We start from the raw sequence: 27,044 nt of genomic DNA on the forward strand, positions 1-27,044 counted from the left end.
TCACCATAGATGATCGACTCCTTCTCCATCTCTTCTTGGCACCCGACATCATGGCTGGCTGTGTCTGTCTCTGGGTGTGGCTGCTATCTTCTCGCTGTACCGTTTCTCCCAGGGGTGACGTTTTCTCCAACTCGCAGGACCTTCAGAGGGATGAGCGAACATTCCCCATCGTCTGTCTTGGGTAGGGCAACTGCTGAACATGTGTCCCATTCATGCACACGTCCAGCACCCCCGACTGCATCTGTCTGGTGGATGCCTCAGTCTGGATCGTTGGCCTATGCGGGAAGCGTAATTCCTTCTGCTTCCGGTCTTCACCTCAGGATACAGGGTTAAACTCTGGATCAGCTACTAAAGTTGCTTTCATGCTCCACACCTCCCCTTTGACTTATTCCACCTTTAGCCATGAGTTACCTCGGGGTAGGACGCTGGACTCAAGGGCAGCAGCAAGGGTTTTCTTCAGGCCTTCGACTTCTTCCCAAATTTTTCTCATTCCCTGCCAAAATTCACGGGCCACTTTGGCTCTTACTCGCTCGGGGTGGGTTCTCCGCAACACCGGACTGTTATGAATGAGTCACCGAAGGAAGAAAAAACAAAAATACAAGCTAAGTCCAGAAAACCAGAAAGGTTGGTAGCTATCGGATTGCAGTCCCCTGATCCTATCCACAACAACTAACAGTAGCCGTGGGGGGTTCCTACGATGCCCTAGACCCCTCAAACACAGCCGGAGAACTAAATAGGCCTAAAGAAAGAAAGGGGAAATCTAAACTGCCCCAGAGCAGACCCCAAAGCAATATGCAGCCCCCAACATATAATGATGGTGATGCAAGATGAAAACACTAACACAGATAGAAAGATAGGTTGAGCAAACGATGGGGCCCAAGCTAACTAAAAAGGACAGGATAGAAAAGCTGCTGTCTGCAATCCGTAAAAACCCTACCAAAAAATGTCCCAACCGTCTGATAGGAAAAACAGGCCCTGAAGTCGCTAGGACTTCAAAAAGACTATATCAGCACTTAGGTAAATTCTGAAGACAGAGCAAGAGACAAACTGTTCAGAGACAAAAATGGAACTCAGCACACCCCCGATCGGGGATGGCTGAACTCCAAAAAACAAGGAAAACAAAACAAAACTAATAAGTTCAAAAGCAGAGCAAAAACTTATCTTTGGGAAGCAGGAATCTGACTGGTCTCCAAGAATCCAGCAGAGAAATCACCAGCGACTCAGAAGGGCGTCGGCTGCCTTATATCCAGTCAGAATTTCCTGTTATCCAGTCATCATCTACCAGATCAGGTGTTTGGTAATCAGCCTCACTACCATCCTTCACCAGAAGAGGGAGTTCATCAGACATCGACGGTGAAGGGGAAAATGAACTCACAACAGTACCTCCCCTTGAGGAGGGGTCACCGAACCCTCATCCACGCCACCAGGGCGATCAGGATGGGCCCGATGAAAGGCACGAACCAATCTTTCGGCATGAATATCGGATGCAGGGACCCAAGAATTATCCTCCTGGCCATAACCCTTCCATTTAACCAAATACTGGAGTCTCCGTCTAGCCAGGCAAGAATCCAGTATCTTCTCAACCTCATATTCCACATTACCTTCAACCAATACCGGGTCAGGAGGTGCCACCACAGGAACTACTGGCTCAACAAACCTCTTTAACAGAGACTTATAAAACACGTTATGGATCTTAAATGTAACAGGAAGAGCCAATCGAAAAGAGACTGGATTAAGAATCTCCAAAATCTTGTAAGGTCCAATAAATCTAGGTTTAAACTTTGGAGAAGCCACCTTCATAGCGATATTCTTTGATGACAACCAAACCATATCACCCACCTTAAACTGGGGACCAATGGTCCTATGCCGGTTGGAAAACCGCTGGGCCTTTTCCTGGGAGAGAGACAACTTATCCACCACTTGGTCCCAGATCTGGTGCATTCTCTCCACCACAGTGTCAACACCTGGGCAGGCAGAAGGCTCCACCTGCCCTGAAGAGAATCGAGGATGAAACCCAAAGTTATAAAAAAAAAGGTGACATCAAAGTGGCAGAACTAGCTCTAGTATTTAAAGCAAATTCGGCCAAAGGCAAAAATGAAACCCAATCATCCTGATCAGCAGAAATAAAACATCTCAAATACGACTCCAAAGTCTGGTTTGTTCTCTCCGTCTGCCCATTGGTCTGAGGGTGAAACGCAGAGGAGAAGGACAACTGAATTCCCAGCTTGGAACAGAAAGTCCTCCAAAATCTAGACACAAACTGAACTCCTCTGTCAGATACAATATTCTCAGGAATCCCGTGCAAGCGAACCACCTGTTGCAAAAACAAGGGCACCAACTCCTCTGAGGAAGATGGCAACTTAGGGAGTGGTACAAGATGGACCATCTTAGAGAATCTATCACAAATCACCCAAATAACAGTCATTCTCTGAGAGACAGGCATATCAGAGATAAAATCCATTGAAATATGGGTCCATGGCCTCCTGGGCACCGGCAAAGGCATCAACAACCCACTAGAGCGAGAACAAGGTTTAGACCGAGAGCAAGTCCCACAGGACTGCACAAAATTCCTGACATCACGAGACAAGGCGGGCCACCAAAAAGACCGACTCGCCAAATCTCTAGTACCAAAAATACCTGGCTGACCTGCCAATGCAGAGCAATGAACTTCAGACATCACTCTCTTCCTCCACTGGTCAGGAGCATACAATTTTCCAATGGGACAATGCTCAGGTTTGTCCTCCTGAAACTCTTCCAGAGCACGTCTCAAATCTGGCGAGATGGCAGAAAGAACTACCCCCTCACCTAAGATGGTAGCAGGCTTGGTCACAACAGGAGAATCAGCAAAGAAACTCCTAGAGAGGGCATCTGTCTTGACATTCTTAGTGCCCGGAAGAAAAGAGACCACAAAATCAAAACGTGTGAAAAACAAGGCCCACCTAGCCTGTCTAGGATTCAAGCGTTTGGCCGACTCCAGGTAAATCAAATTCTTGTGGTCAGTAAGGACCATGACTTGATGTTTAGCTCCCTCCAACCAATGTCTCCACTCCTCAAATGCCCATTTCATGGCTAACAGTTCCCGATTCCCCACATCATAGTTACGTTCGGATGGGGAGAACTTTCGGGAAAAGAAAGCACAGGGATTCATTTTAGATGTTACAGGATCTTTTTGGGACAAAACAGCTCCTGCACCAATCTCAGAAGCGTCCACCTCTACCTGAAACAGGAGTGAGACATCAGGTTGCCGCAAAACCGGAGCAGAAGTGAACCTTCGCTTCAGCTCCTGAAAGGAAGAAACAGACTCCGGAGACCAATTCAGCACATCAGCACCCTTCATAGTCAAATCAGTCAATGGTTTGGCAATACCAGAAAAATTAGCTATAAATTTATGATAAAAATTAGCAAAACCCAAAAACTTCTGGAGGGCCTTCAAAGAAGTGGGCTGAACACAATCATAAATGGCCTGTACCTTGGCCGGGTCCATTTCAATAGTTGACGGAGACAAAATAAATCCCAAAAATGAAATCCTCTGTACACCAAAAAGGCATTTCGATCCCTTGACATACAGGGAATTCTCCCTCAAAATCCGGAACACAGTCCGAACATGTTCCACATGAGAGTCCCAATCCTTGGAAAAGATCAAAATATCATCTAGATAGATGATAAAAAATGTATCCACCAAGTCTCGGAAAATATCATTCATGAAGCACTGGAAGACAGAAGGGGCATTAGTGAGCCCAAAAGGCATCACCAGGTACTCAAAATGTCCCTCTGGAGTATTAAACGCCGTCTTCCATTCATCCCCATGCTTAATGCGAATAAGATTATGCACCCCCCTGAGGTCAAGCTTGGTAAACCAGCAAGCACCTTTAACTCTGGAGAATAGATCAGAAATCAGGGGAAACGGATACTGATATTTAACAGTAATTTTGTTGAGGGAACGATAGTCAATACAAGGCCTTAATGACCCATCTTTCTTAGCCATGAAAAAAAAAACAGCACCTAAGGGTGAAGAGGATGGTCTAATATGACCCTTCTCCAACGACTCCTTAATATAGGATCGCATAGCCTCGTGCTCTGGTACAGATAAATTGAAAAGTCGACCCTTGGGAAATTTACACCCAGGGCTCAGCTCAATTGCACTGTCATAACTCCTATGAGGAGGCAAAGATGCAGACTCATTCTCACTAAATACATCATAATAATCAGCCAAATAGTCTGGAACAACATGCGACTGGGGAGAGGTGGAGAAAACGGGAGCATCACTAAGGGCACACCGACAACCCCAACTCACCACAGACACAGATTTCCTATCCAAAACTGGATTATGGATTTGCAACCAGGGAAACCCCAGAACAATGGTATCATGCAAATAATGCAACACCAAAAATCTGCAATTCTCTTGATGGTCTGGGGCGACCCGCATTACCACCTGGGTCCAAAACTGAGGTTTATTCTTCGCCAAAGGAGTAGCATCAATACCCCTCAAAGGGATAGGTGTCTGCAGAGGTGTTATAGGAAATCCACAATGTTTAGCAAAATCCAAGTCCATCAGGTTCAGAGCTGCTCCCGAATCCACAAAAGCCTTAGCGGAAAATGTGGACAGGGAGCAGATCAGAGTAATTGCCAGAAGAAACTTAGGTTGAATACCACCCACAGCAAATGTGTGTGCAAAACGTTTCTCTCGTTTAGGGCAGACAGAAATAATATGCGAGGCATCACCACAGAAGAAACACAGCTTATTACGCCTTCTGAACTCCTGACGTTGCGCCCTAGACAAAACTCTATCACATTGCATAGGTTTAGACATTTGTTCAACAGGTGGCAACACTTCTCATGTGGTTTTGTGTTCACGCAAACGCCGATCAACTTGAATGGCTAATGACATAGAATCGTCAAGACCAGAGGGAACAGGAAATCCCACCATAGTATCTTTTACGGTTTCTGACAAACCCTTCCGAAAGAGAGCTGCCAAGGCACCATCATTCCAGGTAGTAAGGACCGCCCACTTTCGGAATTTTTGACAGTACAACTCTGCAGAATCCCGACCCTGGCTCAATGCCAACAGGGCCTTTTCAGCCTGATCAATAGCATTAGGTTCATCATACAACAACCCCAAGGCTTGAAAAAATGCATTCACATTAGTAAGAATAGGATCATCAGGTTTCAAAGAAAACACCCAATCCTGGGGATCGCCGCGCAGCAAAGAGATGACAATTTTAACCTGCTGCGCGGAGCTCCCCGGCGAGTTAGGCTTCAAGGCAAAAAATAATTTACAATTATTCTTAAAATTCAAAAATTTAGACCGATCCCCAAAAAACACATCAGGAGTAGGGATCTTTGGTTCAGCAGCATGTGAATGAACAAGATAGGTGGAAATTCCCCGCACTTCAGCAGTGAGCTGCTCCACACGATCAGATAATTGCTTCATCTCCATTGAGAAAGAAAAAAAAAAAATTCCCCCTACGGCCTCAGAGACATAGAGGAAAAAATATACACAAAAAAAATTTCTGACAAACTCTTTTTTTTTTTTTTTTTTTTTTACAATTCTTTCCTGCTATTGAGTACCCTAGGATCTGCGGTATGGCTGGTGATTCTGTTATGAATGAGTCACCGAAGGAGGAAAAAACAAAAATACAAGCTAAGTCCAGAAAACCGGAAAGGTTGGTAGCTATCGGATTGCAGACCCCTGATCCTATCCACAACAACTAACAGTAGCCATGGGGGGTTCCTACGATGCCCTAGACCCCTCGAACACAGCCGGAGAACTAAATAGGCCTAAAGAAAGAAAGGGGAAATCTAAACTGCCCCAGAGCAGACCCCAAAGCAATAGGCAGCCCCCAACATATAATGACGGTGAAGTAAGATGAAAACACTAACACAGATAGAAAGATAGGTTGAGCTAACGATGGAGCCCAAGCTAATTAAAAAGGACAGGATAGAAAAGCTGCTGTCTGCAATCCGTAAAAAACCCTACCAAAAAATGTCCCAACCGTCTGATAGGAAAAACAGGCCCTGAAGTCGCTAGGACTTCAAAAAGACTATATCAGCACTCAGGTAAATTCTGAAGACAGAGCAAAGAGACAAACTGATCAGAGACAAAAATGGAACTCCGCACACCCCCGAACGGGAATGGCTGAACTCCAAAAAACAAGGTAAAGAAAACAAAACTAATAAGTTCAATAGCAGAGCAAAAACTTATCTTTGGGAAGCAGGAATCAGACTGGTCTCCAAGAATCCAGCAGAGAAATCACCAGCGACTCAGAAGGGCATCGGCTGCCTTATATCCAGTCAGAATTTCCTGTTATCCAGTCATCATCTACCAGATCAGGTGTTTGGTAATCAGCCTCACTACCTTCCCTCACCAGAAGAGGGAGTTCATCAGACATCGACGGTGAAGGGGAAAATGAACTCACAACACCGGACCATCCCTGTCAAGGCTGCAACCCCCTGCTCCTGCTCGCCTATGTGTGCCTCTGCCCCGATGTCTGCAAAAGTCATGCTCGGGTTAGCTCGCAGGCACTTATTCAGCGCCCGCCCAAGCAGCACATCTCTCAGGTCTGTCACCAACTGGTCTCGCAGAACTATGTCAGGGGGTCCTATGCCATCTTTTTTTAGTATCACGGTGTGTAACTCCTGTAGCACGTTCATGTACTGTGTCACAGTTTCCCCCTCTCTTTGAATAAGCGTAAATAAACGCATGCGTAACTCTCCTATGTCTGTGGGATCTCCATGTGTCTCTTCAAGTATTTGCAGTACTTTGTCAAAGGTGTCTCGGAGGGAGGGTCGTAGCATGCTGGAATTCCTCGCCTCTCCATCTAGGGCCATCATGGCAACATCTGCCTCTAACGAAGGAGTCATGGGGTACATCCTCATCATTCCCTTGACCAGCTCAGTCCAGCTCCATAACCAAATATTGCTCCCTGTGAACTTGAGGAGATTACTCAAAACTGTCCCCAGCGGTATACTGGCACTTGGAGCTCCCCTAACCGCTTGGTCTGCCACTAGTGTTAAGCGATACCATCCGATACTGAAAAATATCGGATCGGATTGGATCGGCCCGATACCCAAAAAGTATCGGGTATCGCCGATTCCGATACTGGAAGTCCCATACAAGTCAGTGGGACAGAAATATCGGAATTAAAAAAAACCTTTTCTTTCCTTGTACATCCATTTCGGAAGGGGGGAAGAGTGTGGGTGGTGCGTGAGCGGACACTGTGCGTGTCTGTGTGTGCGGGCGGGGTCTGTGCGGGCCTACCGGGGGTCTGTGCCGGCTGTCGGGGGTCTGTACGGGCCTGCCGGGGGCCTGTGCCGGCTGTTGGGGGCCTGTGCCGACTGTCGGGGGTCTGTAGGCCTGCCGGGGGCCTGTGCCGGCTGTCGGGGGTCTGTACGGGCCTGCTGGGGGCCTGTGCCGGCTATCGGGGGTCTGTAGGCCTGCCGGGGGCCTGTGCCGGCTGCCGGGGGTCTGTACGGGCCTGCCGGGGGCCTGTGCCGGCTGTCGGGGGTCTGTGCGGACCTGCTGGAAGTCTTGTGTGTGTGCAGGCATCGTCCGATGGGACTACAAGTCCCATCGGGCGATGCCTGCTACAATGACAGTGATTGACACATTAGCCAATGATGGGACAGTAGTAATGTTAATGTGTTAAATGCAAAAAAAAAACATACTACATTCATACAACATACATAAATACTTCATACATACTTCATATATACTACATTCATACAAAATACATAAATACTTTATACATACTTCATATATACTACATTCATTCAGCATACATACATACTACATACATACTTCATATATACTACATTCATACAACATACATACTACATATATACATTCATACAACATACATACTACATACATACTACATTCATACAACATACATACTACATATATACTACATTCATACAACCTACATACTACATACATACTTCATATATACTACATTCATACAACATACATACTTCATATATACTACATTCATACAACATACATACTACATATATACTACATTCATACAACATACATACTACATATATACTACATTCATACAACCTACATACTACATACATACAACATACATACTACATGCTACATACATACTTCATATATACTACATTCATACAACATACATACTACATATATACTACATTCATACAACATACATACTACATATACTACATTCATACAACCTACATACTTACTTCATATATACTACATTCATACAACATACATACTACATACATACTTCATATATACTACATTCATACAACATACATACATACTACATACATATTTCATATATACTACATTCATACAACATACATACATACATACATACTACATACATGCTTCATATATACTACATTCATACAACATACATACATACTACATACATACTTCATATATGCTACATTCATACAACATACATACATACTACATATATACTACATTCATACAACATACATACATACTACATACTACATATATACTACATTCATACATACATAGTACATACTACATACATACAACGTACATATTACATACTACATTCATACAACATACATACATACTTCATATATACTACATTCATACAACATACATATATACTACATACATACTTCATATATACTACATTCATACAACATGCATACATTCTACATACATACTACATATATACTACATTCATACAACCTACATACTACATACATACTTCATATATACTACATTCATACATCATACAACATACATACATACTACATACATATTTCATATATACTACATTCATACAACATTTATACTACATACATACATGCTTCATATATACTACATTCATACAACATACATACATACTACATACATACTTCATATATACTACATTCATACAACATACATACATACTACATACATACTACATATATACTACATTCATACATACATAGTACATACTACACACATACAACATACATACAACATGCTACAGACATACAACATACATACAACATACATACTACATACAATACATTCATACATACAACATACATACTACATACATACTACATATATACTACATTCATACAACATGCATGCTACATACATACTACATATATACTACATTCATACATACATACATAGTACATACATACAACAAACATACAACATGCTACAGACATACAACATACATACAACATACATACTACAACATGCTACAGACATACAACATACATACAACATACATACTACAACATGCTACAGACATGCAACATACATACTACATACATCATACTACATACATACTATATACATGCTACATTCATACAACATACATACATATTACATACATACTTCATATATACTACATTCATACAACATGCATACTACATACAATACATTAATACATTCATACAATACATACAGACATACAGTACATATAACATAGAGTACATACTCACCATAACTTTTCACTTTGTTCCCTGAAGCCAATGTCATCTGTGGAAAAATATGAAAAAAGCAGACAAGTAATATACTCCCTGATCCGCAGAAATCCACAGTGTCCCACGACGATCTCCCGTAGAGAACAACAGCATCAGCTGATGCGACCGCTCTCTAGGGGGCTCCTCCGCCACTGTAAAAAAATAGTCCCTAGTCTCACTTTATGGCAAATGCTGCGTGGGAACTTTCTCACACAGCAATGCCAAAAGTGAGACTAGGGACTATTTTTTTTACAGTGGCGGAGGAATACAGTGCGGAAGGATACCTACCTCCCATCATTGTATTTCTGGAGCCCCCTATAGAGCGGTGGCAACAGCTGATGCTGCTGTTCTCCACGGGAGATCGTCGTGGGACACTCGAGGATTTCTGCGGATCAGGGAGTATATATATTGTTATTTTCATATTTTTCCACAGATGACATTGGCCTCGGGGATCAAAGTGACAAATGATGGTGAGTATGTACTCTGTTATATGTACTGTATGTCTATATGTATGTATTGTATGAATGTATGAATGTATTGTATGTAGTATGTATGTAGTATGTATGTTGTATGTATGTAGCATGTTGTATGCATGTTGTATGAATATAGTATATACGTAGTATGTATGTATGTAGTATGTATGTAGTATGTATGTATGTTGTATGAATGTAGTATATATGTTTGCATGTAGTATGTATGTACAGTATGTTGCATGAATGTAGTATATATGAAGTATGTATGTAGTATGTATGTATGAATGTAGTATGTATGTAGTATGTATGTAGTATGTATGTATGTTGTATGAATGTAGTATATATGAAGTTTGTATGCAGTATGTATGTATGTTGTATGAATGTAGTATATATGAAGTTTGTATGCAGTATGTATGTATGTTGTATGAATGTAGTATTTATGTATGTTGTATGTAGTATGAATGTAGTATGTATGTATGTAGTATGAATGTAGTATGTATGTAGTATGTATGTTGTATGAATGTAGTATGTATGTTGTATGTATGTAGTATGTATGTTGTATGAATGTAGTATATATGAAGTATGTATGTAGTATGTATGTATGTTGTATGAATGTAGTATACATGAAGTATGTATATAGTATGTATGCAGCATGTAGTAAGTAGTATGTATGTTATATGAATGTAGTATATATGAAGCATGTATATAGTATGTATGTTGTATGAATGTAGTATATATGTAGTATGTATGTAGTATGTATGTAGTATGTATGTTGTTTTTTTTTTTTTTTTTACATTCAACACATTAGCCGGATGATGGGACTACTACTGGCCCATCATTGGCTAATGTGTCAATCACTATCATTGTAGCAGGCATCACCCGATGGGACTTGCAGTCCCATCGGACGATGCCTGCACACACACAAGACCCTCGGCAGGCCCGCATAGACCCCCGAGAGGCCCGTACAGGCCCCCGGCAGGCCCGTACAGGCCCCGGCAGGCCCGTACATGCCCCGGCAGGCCCGTACAGACCCTGGCAGGCCCGCACAGGGCCCTGGCAGGCCCGCATAGACCCCCGAGAGGCCCCCGACAGCCGGCACAGACCCCCAGCAGGCCCGTACAAGCTCTGGCAGGCCCGCACAGGGCCCCGGCAGGCCCGCATAGACTCCCGAGAGGCCCGTACAGGCCCCCGGCAGGCCCGTACAGGCCCCAGTAGGCCCGCGCAGGGCCCCGGCAGGCCCACATAGACCCCCGAGAGACCCGTACAGGTCCCCGACAGCCGGCGCAGGCCCGTACAGACCCCGCATCATGATGACATCATTTCAGCAGCCAATCACAGGCACAACAGTGGCTCATTGCATTATGGGGACTTCCGATTCCGGTATCCGATATTGAAAACTATCGGTACTCGGTATCAGAATTCCGATACAGCGAATATCGGCCAATACCCGATATTTGCAGTATCGGAATGCTCAACACTATCTGCCACCCCTGCGACCGTAGACTGCAACCTGCCAACTACGCCAAGTGTAAGGTAACAAGCAGGAACGCGGGATGCAGTGACGGGATGCAGGTAGAACAAGGGTTAACAGGTCTATTTACAAGGGAATGTACTGGGTTGGGGGAGGAATTCTGCACGCAGAACGTCACATAAAGCATGGCAGGTGTCTCCAACAATCCCAGAAAGAGTAGACACTCCAATCCAGAACTGGAAATGAAGAGATGTTAAGGTATCTCTGGTAGCCAGGAATCTACTGAACAGAAAATGAAAAAAAATCAGTACATGGCTTTTAGAAAAAATTTTTATAAAATTCAGTACATGGCTTTAAGAGAAAATGGAAAAAATATCAGTACATGGCTTTTAGAAAAAAAAAAAGGAAAAAATCAGTACATGGCTTTTAGAACAATCATATTAATAACAGGTGTTTATTTTTCAAAATTACGTACCTCAGGGTCACCAACAGACGTTTCTCAGCAGGAATTGCTCGACGTAGCTGCGTGTCCTGCCTGATGATGGATCCTCGGACACGTTGCAGCAAGTCATGGGAGCTCTGTTGCGACATTCTCGTGTAGTTAAAAAACTTCTCTGGGGTTTCATGCAGCTCTGTGTACAACGAGTGGTATCCTCCAGAGCTCTCTCGGACTTCAACAATGGGATATCGCCAACAGCGACGACAATGTCTTCTCCGTCTTTCGCTTCTTCTTTCTTCTTTACAAGTCATAGCAAAGACAACAGTGAATTTTAATGACAGATAAAGAAGAATCATGAAGCTCTCCACACTAAGAACCATCTTGAAGCTGGATACAGCAGCAAATGATGAGGATTGTGTGGCGCCCCTGAGGGTTCAGTTGCCACAGAGGTACTGCACCTCCTCCTGAGGTGTGGTACCCCACCATCCAGGTGAGTTGGAGGCTCCTAACCACGCTCCAACACTCGCATCCCACACAACACGGTAGTTCAGCAAAGCCACATTGCGGCTCCCTGCTTGGAGTGTAGCAGAGCACCTTTGGTGACTCCCTGCTTGGAACGCGAAATGTGCTTGGAGGCGGGTGGAGTTTAGAATACATAAAAGAGTGAGAAGGTTTAGAATTTCAGTCAGTCAGTCAGTTCGAAGTCAGTGAGTGGGGAGAGAAGATCCCTGGGAGAGGGATGGAGGAAGGAGGTGCTGCAGCAGATCTCAGTGACCTGGGTCTGCTGGCACGGGAAAGGAAAGAAAGAGAAGGACATTGAACAGAAACCTGATCTTCCATAAGAAGGAAAGACTAGTATGGAACGTAGGAGTAAAAGGGAACAGAGGACGTGGGTTAGAGGAAGAACCCTGCCTAGAAGTTCTAAGCGCAAGGCCGGGGCCCGGTGCCTGAGGTTGTATGGACACTAATGGTTCTGCAGCAGACACTTGTGGAGTAGTGGGCTGTAAATGCACTACTCCCATCTAAGACTTGGGGCATAACAGCAACATTGATAGTGAGCCGGGATTCAGGAGAAGGAGTCCCCGAAGCAGGCTACAGCTGTCTGCCGTACAAGTATAGTTCTTGGGAACATCTGTCAGGAGGAACTCCAGTATAACTCAGCACTAGGAGATCTTCACACTTAAAGGCGCTATAGAGGAGATGTTCAGAAAGGCACATGTTGGCGGAGTGTTGGAAGGGAGCGTCCTATCTTGCCTGGAGGTCGACTGAGCCCCTGACCCGGAGGACACAGCACGGAGGCAGGCACCTGTGTGTACTACAGACTGTGAGTAAAGCTTTGGAACTACAAGCCCTGGTGTCCTCCATTCATTCCCACGCCAACACACCTGGTACCGCTGCATCTGGGTACCAGCTTCTACACTGCCTGTGCCTCTCAGCTACCCCTCCATCTACACTGCTCTGGGACTACAGCTCCTCCTGTGGGGAGCTTCACCATCTTGGCTGCAACACACCACCAGTCCGAGAGGATCTGCATGCAGCGTCGGCTTAACATCTCCCTTGCAGAACACCACAGGTGGCATCACGAACTATTCATCAATTCTATTTCATTGTTCTTTCACCCCCTTTTGCCATGGAGCCCCAGGGCCACGGACCGGGTCACAGCTTCCGTGACAACTCCCATTGAGATCAACGGGCCTGGTGCCGAGTACCCCGTTAGCCCTGGCCGGGAGCTCTAATTGCATCTGTGCAGAGTGTATATTTAGAAATCCCATGAGAAACGCCCATTGGGTATCTGGTGTCATATCGAACGCAAGCACCTAAACAGCGCAAACGCATGCAAAAACGCATACAAACGCATGCATACGCAGCGTTTTTTGGCCGTCATGCGTAAGATGAGGCGTATAAAAACCGCTGCGTTAACATGCGTTTGCATGCGTTTGGGCATGCAGATGATACGCTGTGCACACAAAGGCAAATGTGAACCTAGCCTTAGCTACACTATATTTCACACTGGGTCGCACTGCTGCTCCTAGCACCTCTCCCATCTCTTTTCCTCTATCAACTGAATTTCTGAATTATTTGCATACTTTTACAATCTTTTTTTAGTGCTACAATTAGACAAAGCATAACTGTCTAGAGTATAATGTTTTAGGGTTTTTTCTTCATATCTTTAGCGCTGAGCTTTGATCACTGATGTACTCTCACTATCCTAAAGTTACCCTTAGGCTACTTTCACACATCAGGTTTTCGGCATCAGGCGCGATCCGGCGTCGTGCCGGAATGCCGGATCCGGCAAATGTTTTGTAAAACCTGATGTGCCGGATCCGGTTTTCTGCCAGATCCGTCTTGTTCTTGACAGACAAAACCGGATCCGTCTCATCCAGTTCATCCGTTTTTCTATCCGATTTTCGACGGATTACGCCGGATCTGGTTTTTAAAATTGACCCTTGTGGCCTTCCGAACGGGATTGGCTACTGGAAAACTATATATAGCATGTTCCTACAGCCCTTCTTTGACAGGTTGTAGAGGAGAAAGTGCAGGTTGGAGAGAAGAGCAAGTTACTGGCGAAGATGGATGTTGTCATTGGAAATATTACCACTAGAAGTTCTGTGACGGTTTCAGTAATGAGGGACAATTTTGCACTATACTTTGTCACCTCAAGGCAGAGTACACTGGCAGGATGACAGAGTGTGAAAGATTTGTGCCCTAACCAAACTTGTGTACCTTCTGGACCAACAGTATATACCTTTGCCAACCAAAGTTGGCTATCTTGTCATGGTCTTACTATTTTTAGCTTTAGGCCACAGGTGTGTACCTGGTTGTGTTTTATGCAAAGTATTTCACCTTTTAACAAAAGTTGTGTACATTGTTAGGAAATCACCAACAATAAACACAACTTTTCAGGTGAAATACTTCGCTTCAAACACAACCAGGAACACAACTGTGGCAAAAAGCTAAAATTTACCCACAGTTATATACCTGGTTTTGAATACCTTTTTACCTTTTAAATACCCTGTATTTAACCTTTTTTTTAAACATATTTCGCCGCAGAAAGAAATGACAGACAACCAGTGTAAACAATAATTTAACTTTTATTTAAAATATTTTTTTTTGTGTAAACTGTTTTTAAAGTTAAAAAAACTTTTTTAATAAAGGTTTGAAACCAACCAAATGGGCATTTTTATTACAAAAAAAACATTATAACTCGGTGTAGTGTGGGGTGGAAATACTGCTGGAGGGGCTGCGGGACACTTCGACAATGGGAGTGTGGAGAGAGGACTGGGATCGTGGTGGGGAAGGAACAGTTAGAGGTGATGGTGTGGAAAAAGCTACAGAATGGGTGGACATGTGGGAGGCAGAAGAGGTGGTGGGCGGTGGAGTGGAGGGTTGGGCAGGGACTGTAGGAGCAGATGATGTTGATGGAAAGTTGTATGGGGAAGGAGTTTGGTACGGGGAAGGAGTTTGGTACGGGGAAGGAGTTTGGTACGGGGCAGGTTGCTGGAAGTGGGGAGATGTCTGGTACTGGGGAGGTTGCTGGTACTGGGAAGGTTGCTGGTACTGGTGAGGTTGCTGGTATGTAATAGGAGGGGGAGGATGGAAAGTGGCTGGAGGGGGTGCAGATGTAATAGGAGGGGGAGGATGTAATAGGAGGGGGAGGATGGAAAGTGGCTGGAGGGGGTGCAGGTGGAGGAACTACAGTGGTGGGAGGTGGAGGTTGGGAGGTAACCTGCTGTAGAGCACCGTGGCACGAATGCATTACATGCATCTGCTGGGTAGGAGATAGTGTTGCCATGCGCTCCACAACAGACCTGAAAAAGGTGTGGTTTGGCAAAGATCTTGCTTCTGAATGCATGGTTTGCAGAAGTGTCTTCACCTCCAGAATGCTGGAGTTGATCTGCTGAAAGCCTGCGGAGATTTGCTCTGACAAGACTTTTAGACAGTTCTGGAAAGATGCATTCAGATGCAAGAACTCTGGCGCATAACTCTTTTCCTGACCCCTCTGCCGCTGCCGCCCAGTACCCGCAGGTGTACTAGAGGTGGCAGGGGCAGAAGGGTGGGGTAAAGGGAAAGCGATCTCCTCACCAGCAGCTTCATGTAATGTAGGCGGCCACGATGCTCCTGTGCTGGTGGATGGGACAGATGGGTCGAATGTGTGGGAAGGCTGGGAAGGTGCAGATGTACCGGGGCGGTCGAAGTGTCCCTCGGTGCCGGTCTCCTCAGGGATCGCCTCAGAAGGGTCCAATCGTGCAGGCTCCCGAGTGCTGCTCACCGTGCTGTGGAATAAAGAGAAAAAAAAACAATTAAAATACTGACATGGTATGGCCCTGGCTGAAAAAAAAAGTTACATCTAACATTTTTTTTCACATGTGGTGTGTAATATTTACCTTCTAGTGACCATTGTTTCCCGGAGGAACGACAGGGCTTGTGCGTACTTGTACTTGCTCCTGCGTCCTCCAGATCCACTCGGGGCCCGCATCTCTTTATTGAACTCCTTCTTGAAACGATCCCTCACAGACCGCCACCGATTCACAATTCTGTTCCCTGAAACGAGAAAGGAGTGGTTAGTATACAACATCAGTGTTTCACAAACTCCAGTCCTCATGGTCCCCAGGGGTCATGTTTTCAGGATTTCCATAGTAAATAGAAATCCTGAACACATGATCCGTGGGGACCACGAGGACTGGAGTTCGTGAAACACTGGTTTACATCAAGCAACCTGTACTGTATATACTTACGCTCTTTAATCTGGGCCCGAACATCGAGGTCCTCCCAGCGGCCCACAAGGAGCGAACAGATTTCCTCCCAGAGTCGTCGGGTAACGATAAGGTCAGCGTGGCGGCGGTCAGCCATATTCCAGAGCGGCTCCCTTTCTCTGACGAGATCGATGAGGTGGTCCACATCGTGTCCTCCATCCTCACCGTCAGAGTCGGGAGCACGCTGTGAAGGCTGTTAAAGAAAAAGACAAAAATAACATAATTAGCCTCCACAAAAGAAATGAAATAAAAAGTGCAAAAAAACAAAGCAAAAATATTTATACTTACACGCTGGTGACCGCCGCGTTGCTGTCGCCGACGACCCTGGGAGGCACTGCGAGGACCTCTTGGCCGAGCACCAGATTGGGAAGACTAGAGAAGAAAACAAAAAAATGTTATGTCTTTGGATGTAGGCATTTGTTTGCTGTGTGTGGTCTGCAGAACATTGTTTTCTATGTGTTGTGTGTAGTGTGATGTTGTGTTTCTGCGTTTGATGCAAAAAACTTACCAATTGTGAGCCCACTCCAAGTGTCTGTCCACCCCTTCCTTCTTCTTCTGGGAGCTCCTCTTCATCTTGTGAATCCTGTTTTGAAATAAAAGGCAATGAATAGACATATATTACAGAGATGATGGATTTTGGAAATAAAAACTTACCGTCAAACGCTGACGATGCGAGGGAGGGCTCCCAGAAGATGATGTGCTGTCTTCCTGGTGGCCAGACTCCATGCCTGTGGGTGGTGTTCCAGCTGCTGCCATTGCTGCTGCTGCTGCTGCATCTATTGGGCGGCTGTTGAATAAAGAGAAACAAAGGGCCAATGAATATCTTGATATTTAATAGCCCTAGTTTGGAGGAATGGGGGATTTGATAATTACCGTCTCTCATCTGCTGCTGGCCTCCCCTCCTCAGCATGTTCCATTTGCTGCTCCATTTGGGGTGGTGGTGGTGCTGATGGTGCTGCAGTGGTCTCCTGCCTTCTCCTGCTGCGCTTGGTTGCTTTCTTGGGTGGCATGTTGGGTGTGGCTGTGGGTCCCACTGTCTTGCTTTTATATATGTCTTGTGGGCAGAGCTACTGAGCATGCTCAGATCAAAAAAAACGGATCCGGCCACCGGATCCGGCTTTCGCCGGATCAGGCGCATTGCGGCGCTCATAGGCTTTCATTGTGTGAAAAAGCCGGATGCTCCGGATCCGGCGTGTCCGGCTTTTTCGCCGGAGACAAAAAACGTTACAGTAGCCGTTTTTTCCAGACGCCGGATCGCGACACATTGCCGGATCCGGCGAAAACCGGATGAAACGCATGGCCATCCGGCGCGATCCGGCGCACATGCACGTCAATGGGGGGGAAACCGGATCCGGCATTGCATTTTGCCGGATCCGGTTTCTGTCAAAAGCGCCGGATAGCGCCTGACGGCGAAAACCTGATGTGTGAAAGAGGCCTTAAATGGCTGCTCCTTACCTGGCCTCAGCTAAGTTTTTTTTATACATGCTGTAATAGTTTCTCCTTATGAGCTGTCCTATACCATTATGTGATAGCTGCAAGGCATTATAGGGAAGCCTGCGCGGTTTCTTCTTATGTCATGTCAGCCTTCTGTGACTGATGCAATCTTGTGCAATTATTATGATTCCCTTAAATCAAATAGCAAATTGTACAAATTCTTCGAGACTTGTGAATTTCATAAAATTCATATCAATTCAATAATCTCTACTAGCTGCCAATAACATTTGAATTATGTGAATTGCTCATAGCAAGATTCAATAAAGTAAGACCACCCATTTACACAAAATAAGTGTGCTGGCACACAGTCTATATAGCAATCATGTATTCAAAATGTGGCATCTGTCATACATTATTAAAACCTCCAATGTGGGCATTGCATTGGTTGATGGGAGATTGTCACTAAGTGTGGCTGTTTTAGGCAATGATATAGTATTTCAAGTGATAAAATTAAGTGGCTTGATGAGACATTTAAAATGGCTAAAAATATTAATTTCCAGTTGTATTGGTTCACCATTGAGTTTGGACTCTGCAAGCAGAATGGATCTATTAAAGCCTATGGAGCTGGTCTACTATCATCTTACGGGGAACTCTTGGTAAGTGTTTTCGAAGCATATTTTAAAAAAATAGCTGTAAGTACAAGTATTTTTGATATATTGTAATTTATATCACTGTGAAAAAAAAGATTTTATATATATATTGTGGAAGGTCGGTTCACTTAGATGCTCCTCGAGGTAGACAAAGGCACACGTGTGGTTAAAGTCTCGGGGTGGTTTATTGCATCATAAACCAAAAACCCAAATTGGTAACAGAAAAACAGCCTTTCTGGCTCTAATGAAAATAAAAGATTCATATGAAGTCCTGCCCAGCACCTCTGAGACACACATATGGCAGTTCTTGCAGGAGTTGAAGGTGTGTAGGCTTCCTCTTCTCCACACTACACAGAGAAAGCCAAAAAAAAAAAAAAACACTGGCTGGACATTTTAACATCCCAGCCACACCCTTGAGGTGGAGATATGGTAAGTAGGTGTCCTGCCCGTCTCTTACCTACTCATATGTATGAAAGCCAGGCCCTAGAAACGACTGACTTACTCTCAGCATCTATCATGCTGGAGGAAACTCATGGCTTTCACATCACGCAGGATAATAACCTTTGTGACTCTTATCTCCCCTCACATATGGCGCCAGTGACTGGGGGCTGCGGGCTTTGGCACATTCGGACTTGAAACAGGGAATTCGGGAAAGGACATCTGCATTCCTGCGTAACTTCCCAGACCTATATTCTATATGGAACCTGAAATCCTGGAGGCCTAATAACCAACTAGTCACCTGGCATTCTTGCCCTTTTTCTCCCTTAACCATCTCAGAGGGTCATGATCAGACATGCGTTTGAACCTCCGGCCTAGTAGATAATACCTCAATGAATCCACTGCACATTTTATGGCTAGACATTCTTTCTCCAAAATTGAATAATTTTTCTCACATGACAAGAGCTTCCAGCTCAGATACAGAATGGGATGCTCTTCTCCATTTATTTCCTGAGACAGCACGACTCTCAACCCGACTTCTGAGGCATCCATCTAGACCATGAATTCCTTACTGAAGTCTGGTTCATCCAGAACCAGTTTGTTTACACAGAGCCTGCTTCAGCCTCTGGAACATCATTTCTGTGTCAGCAGTCCATTTAACTATGGTCGACTTGATGCCTTTAAGAAGATCCGTCAATGATGCCATGATTATAGCAAAACTTTGGATGAACCACCGGTAATAGCCTACCATATCAAGAAATGCCCTCAGTCGCTTCTTGGACAGCGGCTGCGGCTACTTTTGAATTGCCTCAATCTTGTTTATTTGCGGTTTAATTTCGCTGCTTCCAAAGACAAAGTTTAGGTACTTGGCCTCTTCCTTCCCTATGGCACACTTTTTCGGATTTATGGTGAACCCTGCATTTCTTAAAGCATCCAAAATCAACTGTTCCTTCGGCAGATGACTAACCCAGTCAGGGCTAATGTCATCTATTTACTCTGCAGCATACTTCTTATCTGGAGCCAGGATCTGATCCATCACTCTCTGGAAGGTGGCCGGAACCGCCTGCAAACCGAAGGGCATCCTGATGTATTGAAAACACCCATCATGCATCAAGAAGACTGTCTTCTCCGTGGCACTCTGGAACATGGGGATCTGCCAATAGCCCTTTGTCAGGTCCAGAGTTGTAATGTACCTTGCGGGTCTAAGTCTCTCAATAAGTTTGTCCACACGAGGCACACATCCACATGTAATCATCAAGATTGGAGATTTAATTTTGCATGTGGTAGTCGTTACAAAACTGCCACTCACCATCGGGCTTCGGCACCGAGACGATGGAATTCGACATCCACTTTTAGACACTATCACCCGGAGGTCTAGCATCCTCTTCACCTCAGTTGATATCACCTCTCTATGCTTCCAAAATTATATAGGGCTTGAGGTTCCCTCTTACAGGCGGCTCTGTCAACACTTCATGTTCTACCACCTGCATATGCCCAAGCAACTCAGAGAACAGGTCACAGTTCCACTGCATCAGCTCCTGACACTGTTGCCTCTGAGCCAGTATCAGAGTCTGTGCAATGATGACATCATCCATTGTGACTTTGGGATTGCCTCCCATGCAGTGGGTGTCCAGCGATTCTTGGCCTCGCCAGGGTTTGAGCAAGTTTCATGATAGACTTGGTGCCATTTCTTTCGATCCGGCTGGTGTACCTTGTAAATCACGTCACACAGTTTTTCCAGCACCTCGTATGGCCTTGCCACTTAGCTAGGAATTGCTCTCCACTGTGGGTATAAGCACTAGCACATGGTCCCCGGGCTGGAACTGCCTCAGCCTTACTAATTGCTAATGCACTAGTGATGAGCGAGTATGCTCGTTGCTCGTGTTTTCCCGAGCATGCTCGTTGCTCGTGTTTTCCCGAGCATGCTCGGGTGATCTCCGAGTATTTGGATGTTCTCGAGATTTAGTTTCTATTGCCGCAGCTGCATGATTTGCGGTTACTTGACAGCCTGAATACATGTGGGAATTCCCTAACAAACAGGCAATCCCCACATGTATCCAGGCTGTCAAGTAACCACAAATCATGCAGCTGCAGTAACAGAAACTAAATCTTCAAGCACTTCCAAATACTCGGAGACCACCTGAGTATGCTCAGGGAAACCCGAGCAATGAGTATACTCGCTCATCACTATTATACACCCTTTCCTGTGCCTCCTGTGCCTGGAGAAGATGCTCCTTCACAATAGGCATCACTTTTGCCATTCTCTCCCGCAGCTGGGCGACATGCTCCATGAAGATCTGGTGTGGCGTGACCTCAGCTTCCCATGTTTCCGTGGCGATGTCCAGGAGCCCTTACGAATGTCGACCATACAGTAGCTTTAATGACAAAGAAATTAGTAGAGGCTGCCTGAACTTCACTGACAGAGAAGAGCAGAAACAAAAGCAGGTAGTCACAGTCTCAACTGTCCTTCTCAATGACCTTTTTGAGCTTGGCTTTCAAGGTTTTATTGAAGCGCTCTACTAGGCCGTCGGTCTGTGGATGGTACACTGAGGTTCGCAGCTTGTCAATCTAGAGGACCCTACACAGTTCTTTCATTACCTTACTCGTTCCCTGGTCTGTCAAAATCTGGTTTGGCTATTGACTGCAAAGTGTGGGTACCTGGTGTCAGCACCTGGCTCTTGAGCAACCCCATGAATCACAGACACATTTTCAAATGCCCCTTTTAGAGTAAGATCCCGCATTTGAGCAGTCTCAAAATTTTCCTCAGAAACCCCCAGATCAGGACCAATGGCCTCACTGGTCACCGTTTCATCCTTATCACCAGCTAGGACACACAAGGGGAACTCCTCAACCTCTGGGATTCATCAGGGTTGTTCTGGCTCCTGCTTGAGTCACTGGGCACCTCTGCCTTTCCCCAAAAGTCCCAGAACAGTCTGAAGTCCCGCCCAATTATCACAGGGTGTAGCAAGTCTCTGACTACCCCGACCTCATGGAACTCCGTACCATGGCACATTTTAATCAACACTCTGGCAACCGGGTAGTCTTTGGTATCACCATGGATATAGCGGGCACCCACATTTTTCCCTGGGATCAACTGGTGGGGAAGCGTTGCCCTTATCAGGCTCACCAAACTCCTGGAGTCTAAAGCCCCCGTTACACACTGCGATATCGCTAGCAATATCACTGTAAAGTCACCGATTTTGTGAAGTTGCAGCGATATCGCTGCATGTGATACTTACCTCCGACCGGCTCCCCCGCTGGTTATCGCTGATCGTGCGAGAAGCTGCTGGATCATTTCTCGTTGGCCACTCCCTGCTGGGGCTTCCTGTGGCGCCGACGAGCGACGCATGGAGCCGGGCGGGAGGATGCAGGATTGCCTCGTCTGACAGGTAAGTAGCGACCCCCGTCCCCAGCGATGTCGCTAGTGAGATCTGCCTGTGTGGCAGCTCACTAGCGACCACCTAGCGATGCACCAGCGATCCTGACCGCGTCATATCGCTGGTCGGGATCGCTGGTGCATCGTTAGGTGTAACGGTACCCTAAGAGTCCTGACACAAATACTCTCCAGGCACCCTGGCTGACCAGGGATGAACTGATTAGCATGGGAAAGTTTCTGAACTTTTTCCCACGCTGCCACATTTTTCCCTGAGATCAACTGGTGTGGAAACGTGGCCCTTATCAGGATCATCAAACTCCCAGAGTCTAAGAGTCCTGACACCAATACTCACCAGGCGCCCTGGCTGACCAGGGATGAACTAATTAGCGTAGGAAAGTTTCTAAACTTTTTCCCACACTGTCAGATCACCGCGGGTCAGGCGGGGAGTCTGCGCAGACTCAGTGACTACCACTGATGTCACAGAGGCTGCGCAGAGTCCCTGGCTGACCTGAGGTGAACTCAGGAGCATGCGAAAAAGTAGATAAACTTTCCCACGCTAATCAGTTCATCCCCGGGCAGCAGGGGCGCTTGTGCAGACATGATTTCATTCATTCTGCAGTGGTTTGCAGCTGGGCCAGTAGCATTAGCAGCGGTCCCTGTTGTAAACTAGTTAACCCCTTGTGATGGATTGCAGTGGGGGACCTGACTGAATGGCGGAGAGGTATGGATATTGTTTTTTTTGTTTTTTTTTGGTTACAGGAAAACAAGGGATTCTGTTGGATTGGCAGCACAATAAATTGTGTCAATAACTTGTGAATGAATTAATTATTTCATTAAAAGAATTATTAATTAATGTGCGTCTGTGTTTTTTAACCCATTACTACAATAGGATTAATAATGGAGAGGTGTCTTATTGACACCTCTCCATTATTAACCCGATTTAATGTCACCTTACAATAGCAAGGTGACATTAACCCCTTATTAACCCATGAGCCACCGCTAAAAGCAATGGGAATAGAGAGGGTAAGTGCCAGAAAAGGAGCATCTTATAGATGCGTCTTTTCTGGGGTGGCTGGGGGCAGATGTTTGTAGCCAGGGGGGGCAATAAATATGGTCCCTCTCTTGGCTATTAATATCTGCCTTCAGTCACTGGCTTTCCCTCTCTGGCGGAGAAAATACCGCGGGAGCCCACACAATTTTTTTTCTGCGATTATAGCCTTAAATTTAACCCCTAGAGTTTGCAAACTAATAAATTTATTAAACACTGACATACATAGATTGTTTTGATATGACATGGTTTACTATATGTAAACCATGTGTCATTTCATGTCAGGTTCAGTAATGATTTTACAGAAGTCAGCAATTGATTTAGCGGCTATTACGCAATGTAGAACTCTATGAAGTATAAATATATATACATATATACTGTATATATGTGTCTCAATGACATGTGTATATACTGTGTGTGTATGTGTGTATATATATATATATATATATATACACTCACTGGCCACTTTATTAGGTACACCATGCTAGTAAGGGGTTGGACCCCCTTTTGCCTTCAGAACTGCCTCAGTTCTTCGTGGCAGAGATTCAACAAGGTGCTGGAAGCATTCCTCAGAGATTTTGGACCATATTGACATGATGGCATCACACAGTTGGCGCAGATTTGTCGGCTGCACATCCCTGATGCGAATCTCCCGTTCCACCACATCCCAAAGATGCTCTATTGGATTGAGATCTGGTGACTGAGGAGGCCATTTGAGTACAGTAAACTCATTGTCATGTTCAAGAAACCAATCTGAGATGATTCGAGCTTTATGACATGGCGCATTATCCTGCTGAAAGTAGCCATCAGATGTTGGGTACATTGTGGTCATAAAGGGATGGACATGGTCAGCAACAATACTCAGGTAGGCTGTGGCGTTGCAACGATGCTCAATTGGTACCAAGGGGCCCAAAGAGTGCCCAGAAAAAATTCCCCACACCATGACACCACCACCACCAGCCTGAACCGTTGATACAAGGCAGGATGGATCCATGCTTTCATGTTGTTTACGCCAAATTCTGACCCTACCATCCGAATGTCGCAGCAGAAATCGAGACTCATCAGACCAGGCAACGTTTTTCCAATCTTCTACTGTCCAATTTCGATGAGCTTGTGCAAATTGTAGCCTCAGTTTCCTGTTCTTAGCTGAGAGGAGTGGTACCCAGTGTGGTCTTCTGCTGCTGTAGCCCATCTGCCTCAAAGTTCGACGCACTGTGCGTTCAGAGATGCTCTTCTGCCTACCTTGGTTGTAACGGGTGGCAATTTGAGTCACTGTTGCCTTTCTATCAGCTCGAACCAGTCTGCCCATTCTCCTCTGACCTCTGGCATCAACATGGCATTTCCGGCCACAGAACTGCCGCTCACTGGATTTTTTTTCTTTTTCGGACCATTCTCTGTAAACCCTAGAGATGGTTGTGCGTGAAAATCCCAGCAGATCAGCAGTTTCTGAAATTCTCAGACCAGCCCTTCTGGCACCAACAATCATGCCACGTTCAAAGGCACTCAAATCACCTTTCTTCCCCATACTGATGCTCGGTTTGAACTGCAGGAGATTGTCTTGACCATGTCTACATGCCTAAATGCACTGAGTTGCCGCCATGTGATTGGCTGATTAGAAATTAAGTCTTAACACACAGTTGGACAGGTGTACCTAATAAAGTGGCCAGTGAGTGTGTGTGTATATATATATATATATATATATATATATATATATATATATATATATATATATATATATATATATATATATATATGTACTCTATGTGTATATATCTATTCTTTCGATTCTTTAGAAAACCTTTCAGTGTGATTTTACAGTATACTGCACTGAATTGCTGGCTTTTCTAAAGGACACCAGTGTGTATTTCTCGCAAGTCACATGTATGGTCTGTGTGTAATCCGCATTTTTCTCGCCCCCATAGACTTGCATTGGCGTTTTTCGGGCGTAATACGGTGCAAATCGCAGCATGCTGCGATTTTCTCAGCATGTATAATATGGCCGGGAAAAAATCGGCTGATGGGAGCTGCCCCATAGATTAACATTGGGACAAGTGCTATGCGATTTTTTTTTTTGTGCATAGCACTTGTCCGTATTTCTCGCTAGTTTGACTCTGGCCTTAAGCGGAGACACTTATAGACAAAGACATTACAAAGTAACACTTAATTCCACAGTTTCAGGATTGAGGGCCCTGCTCACAAGCTTACCCTCTGTAAGATCTGACATTAGCTACAATCTAAGGGAAAATCTTGCAGCAAGGGTTCACTTCTCTGATGGTGCTGTAAGAAAAATGGCTCATTAGAGTTCCCATTGAAATGGATAGGCTTTTTGTGTACTGTATGGACAAGCTGGGTCTTTTACAATAAGCTGCGTAACCATAATGCGGGCCATGAAAAGCAACTCTCGGACTTGTATATGTCAATCACTTATCAATATTTATTTAACTAAAAAGCAAATTATTTTCACTAGTTTACTTATGAATTAGAAACATGTTCAAAAACATATTGAGGCAAAGAGATAATGGCGTATAGAACAATAAAATCATGTGGACATAATTTTGTGGATTTGAAACACATTTAGGAATTTAAAAATAGACGTAGCTGGTCTAGTTACAGGGCAAATCTGTTTTAGTTACTGGCTTTCAGCAACAAATGTACTAGCCTGCTAATGTATTTATTATTTTTATGATATAATCTAACAATACAATGACTGTCTATTGTTGTATATTTTAGTATGCTTTGTCCAATAAACCGGAACTTAAACCATTTGATCCAGTAGTCACTGCAATCCAGCCCTATCAGGACAATTCTTTTCAGGCCGTGTACTTTGTATCAGAGAGTTTTGAAGACTCCAAAGTCAAACTCAGGTAAGGATAACTCTACAATTGTGTGTTGTATCTCAGTTAAGTAATGAGCATGCAGTACATGGTTCTGAGCATTAAACTTGTACCATGGTAAATGTATAGCACAGGTTTAAATCTTCTGTTCTTGCAATCTAGACCTTTTGAGAAAATGGAAGCAGTATTTTAGCACTTCTGTCTGCACTTTTAAAGCATATACATCACTTTATGAACACTGTGTACTAAATAGAGGCCTTAGACTTTGGCTATTCCAAAAGTTTAACTTTAATCTTCTTTAAGCATTCTTTCCTAGAACTACTTGTGTGCTTGGGGCATTGTCTTGCTGCATAACCACATTCTTTTGAGAATCACCTAATAGACAGATGTTCTGACATTTTCGTTTAAAATTTGCTGATAAAATTCAGAATTTATTGATGTGTCAATGATGGCAATCCTTTAGGCCCTTTTACATTTAGCGATGCACCAGTGATCCGACCCGGTCAGGATCGCTGGTGCATCGCTAAATGATCGCTAGTGAGCTGTCACACAGGCAGACCTCACAGCGATGCAGCAGCGATGCAGCGCACAATACTCACCTTTCACACACAGCGATCCTGGCGTCCTCCCGCCCGCCTCCACGCGTC

The 27,044-nt window shown here is 44.7% G+C and overlaps 1 protein-coding gene across 3 annotated transcripts in view; it reads left to right on the top strand.

Moving 5' to 3' along the window:
• Positions 1–27,044, top strand: part of LOC141089002 (tyrosine 3-monooxygenase-like) — a 152,955-nt gene that overhangs the window by 98,674 nt on the left and 27,237 nt on the right. For 2 of the 3 annotated variants that reach the window (XM_073575289.1, XM_073575287.1), the window contains exons 4-6: positions 18,612–18,707; positions 21,413–21,584; positions 26,294–26,427. In XM_073575289.1, coding sequence (XP_073431390.1) covers positions 18,612–18,707; positions 21,413–21,584; positions 26,294–26,427 — 402 coding nt within the window. The remainder of the gene's footprint in view (positions 1–18,611; positions 18,708–21,412; positions 21,585–26,293; positions 26,428–27,044) is intronic. The other variant, XM_073575288.1, reaches the window with a different exon arrangement.

Source organism: Dendrobates tinctorius, unplaced genomic scaffold, assembly GCF_039654945.1.
Source record: "Dendrobates tinctorius isolate UK_male_01 unplaced genomic scaffold, ASM3965494v1 ptg000043l, whole genome shotgun sequence".
In the NCBI taxonomy this organism is placed as follows: domain Eukaryota; kingdom Metazoa; phylum Chordata; class Amphibia; order Anura; family Dendrobatidae; genus Dendrobates; species Dendrobates tinctorius.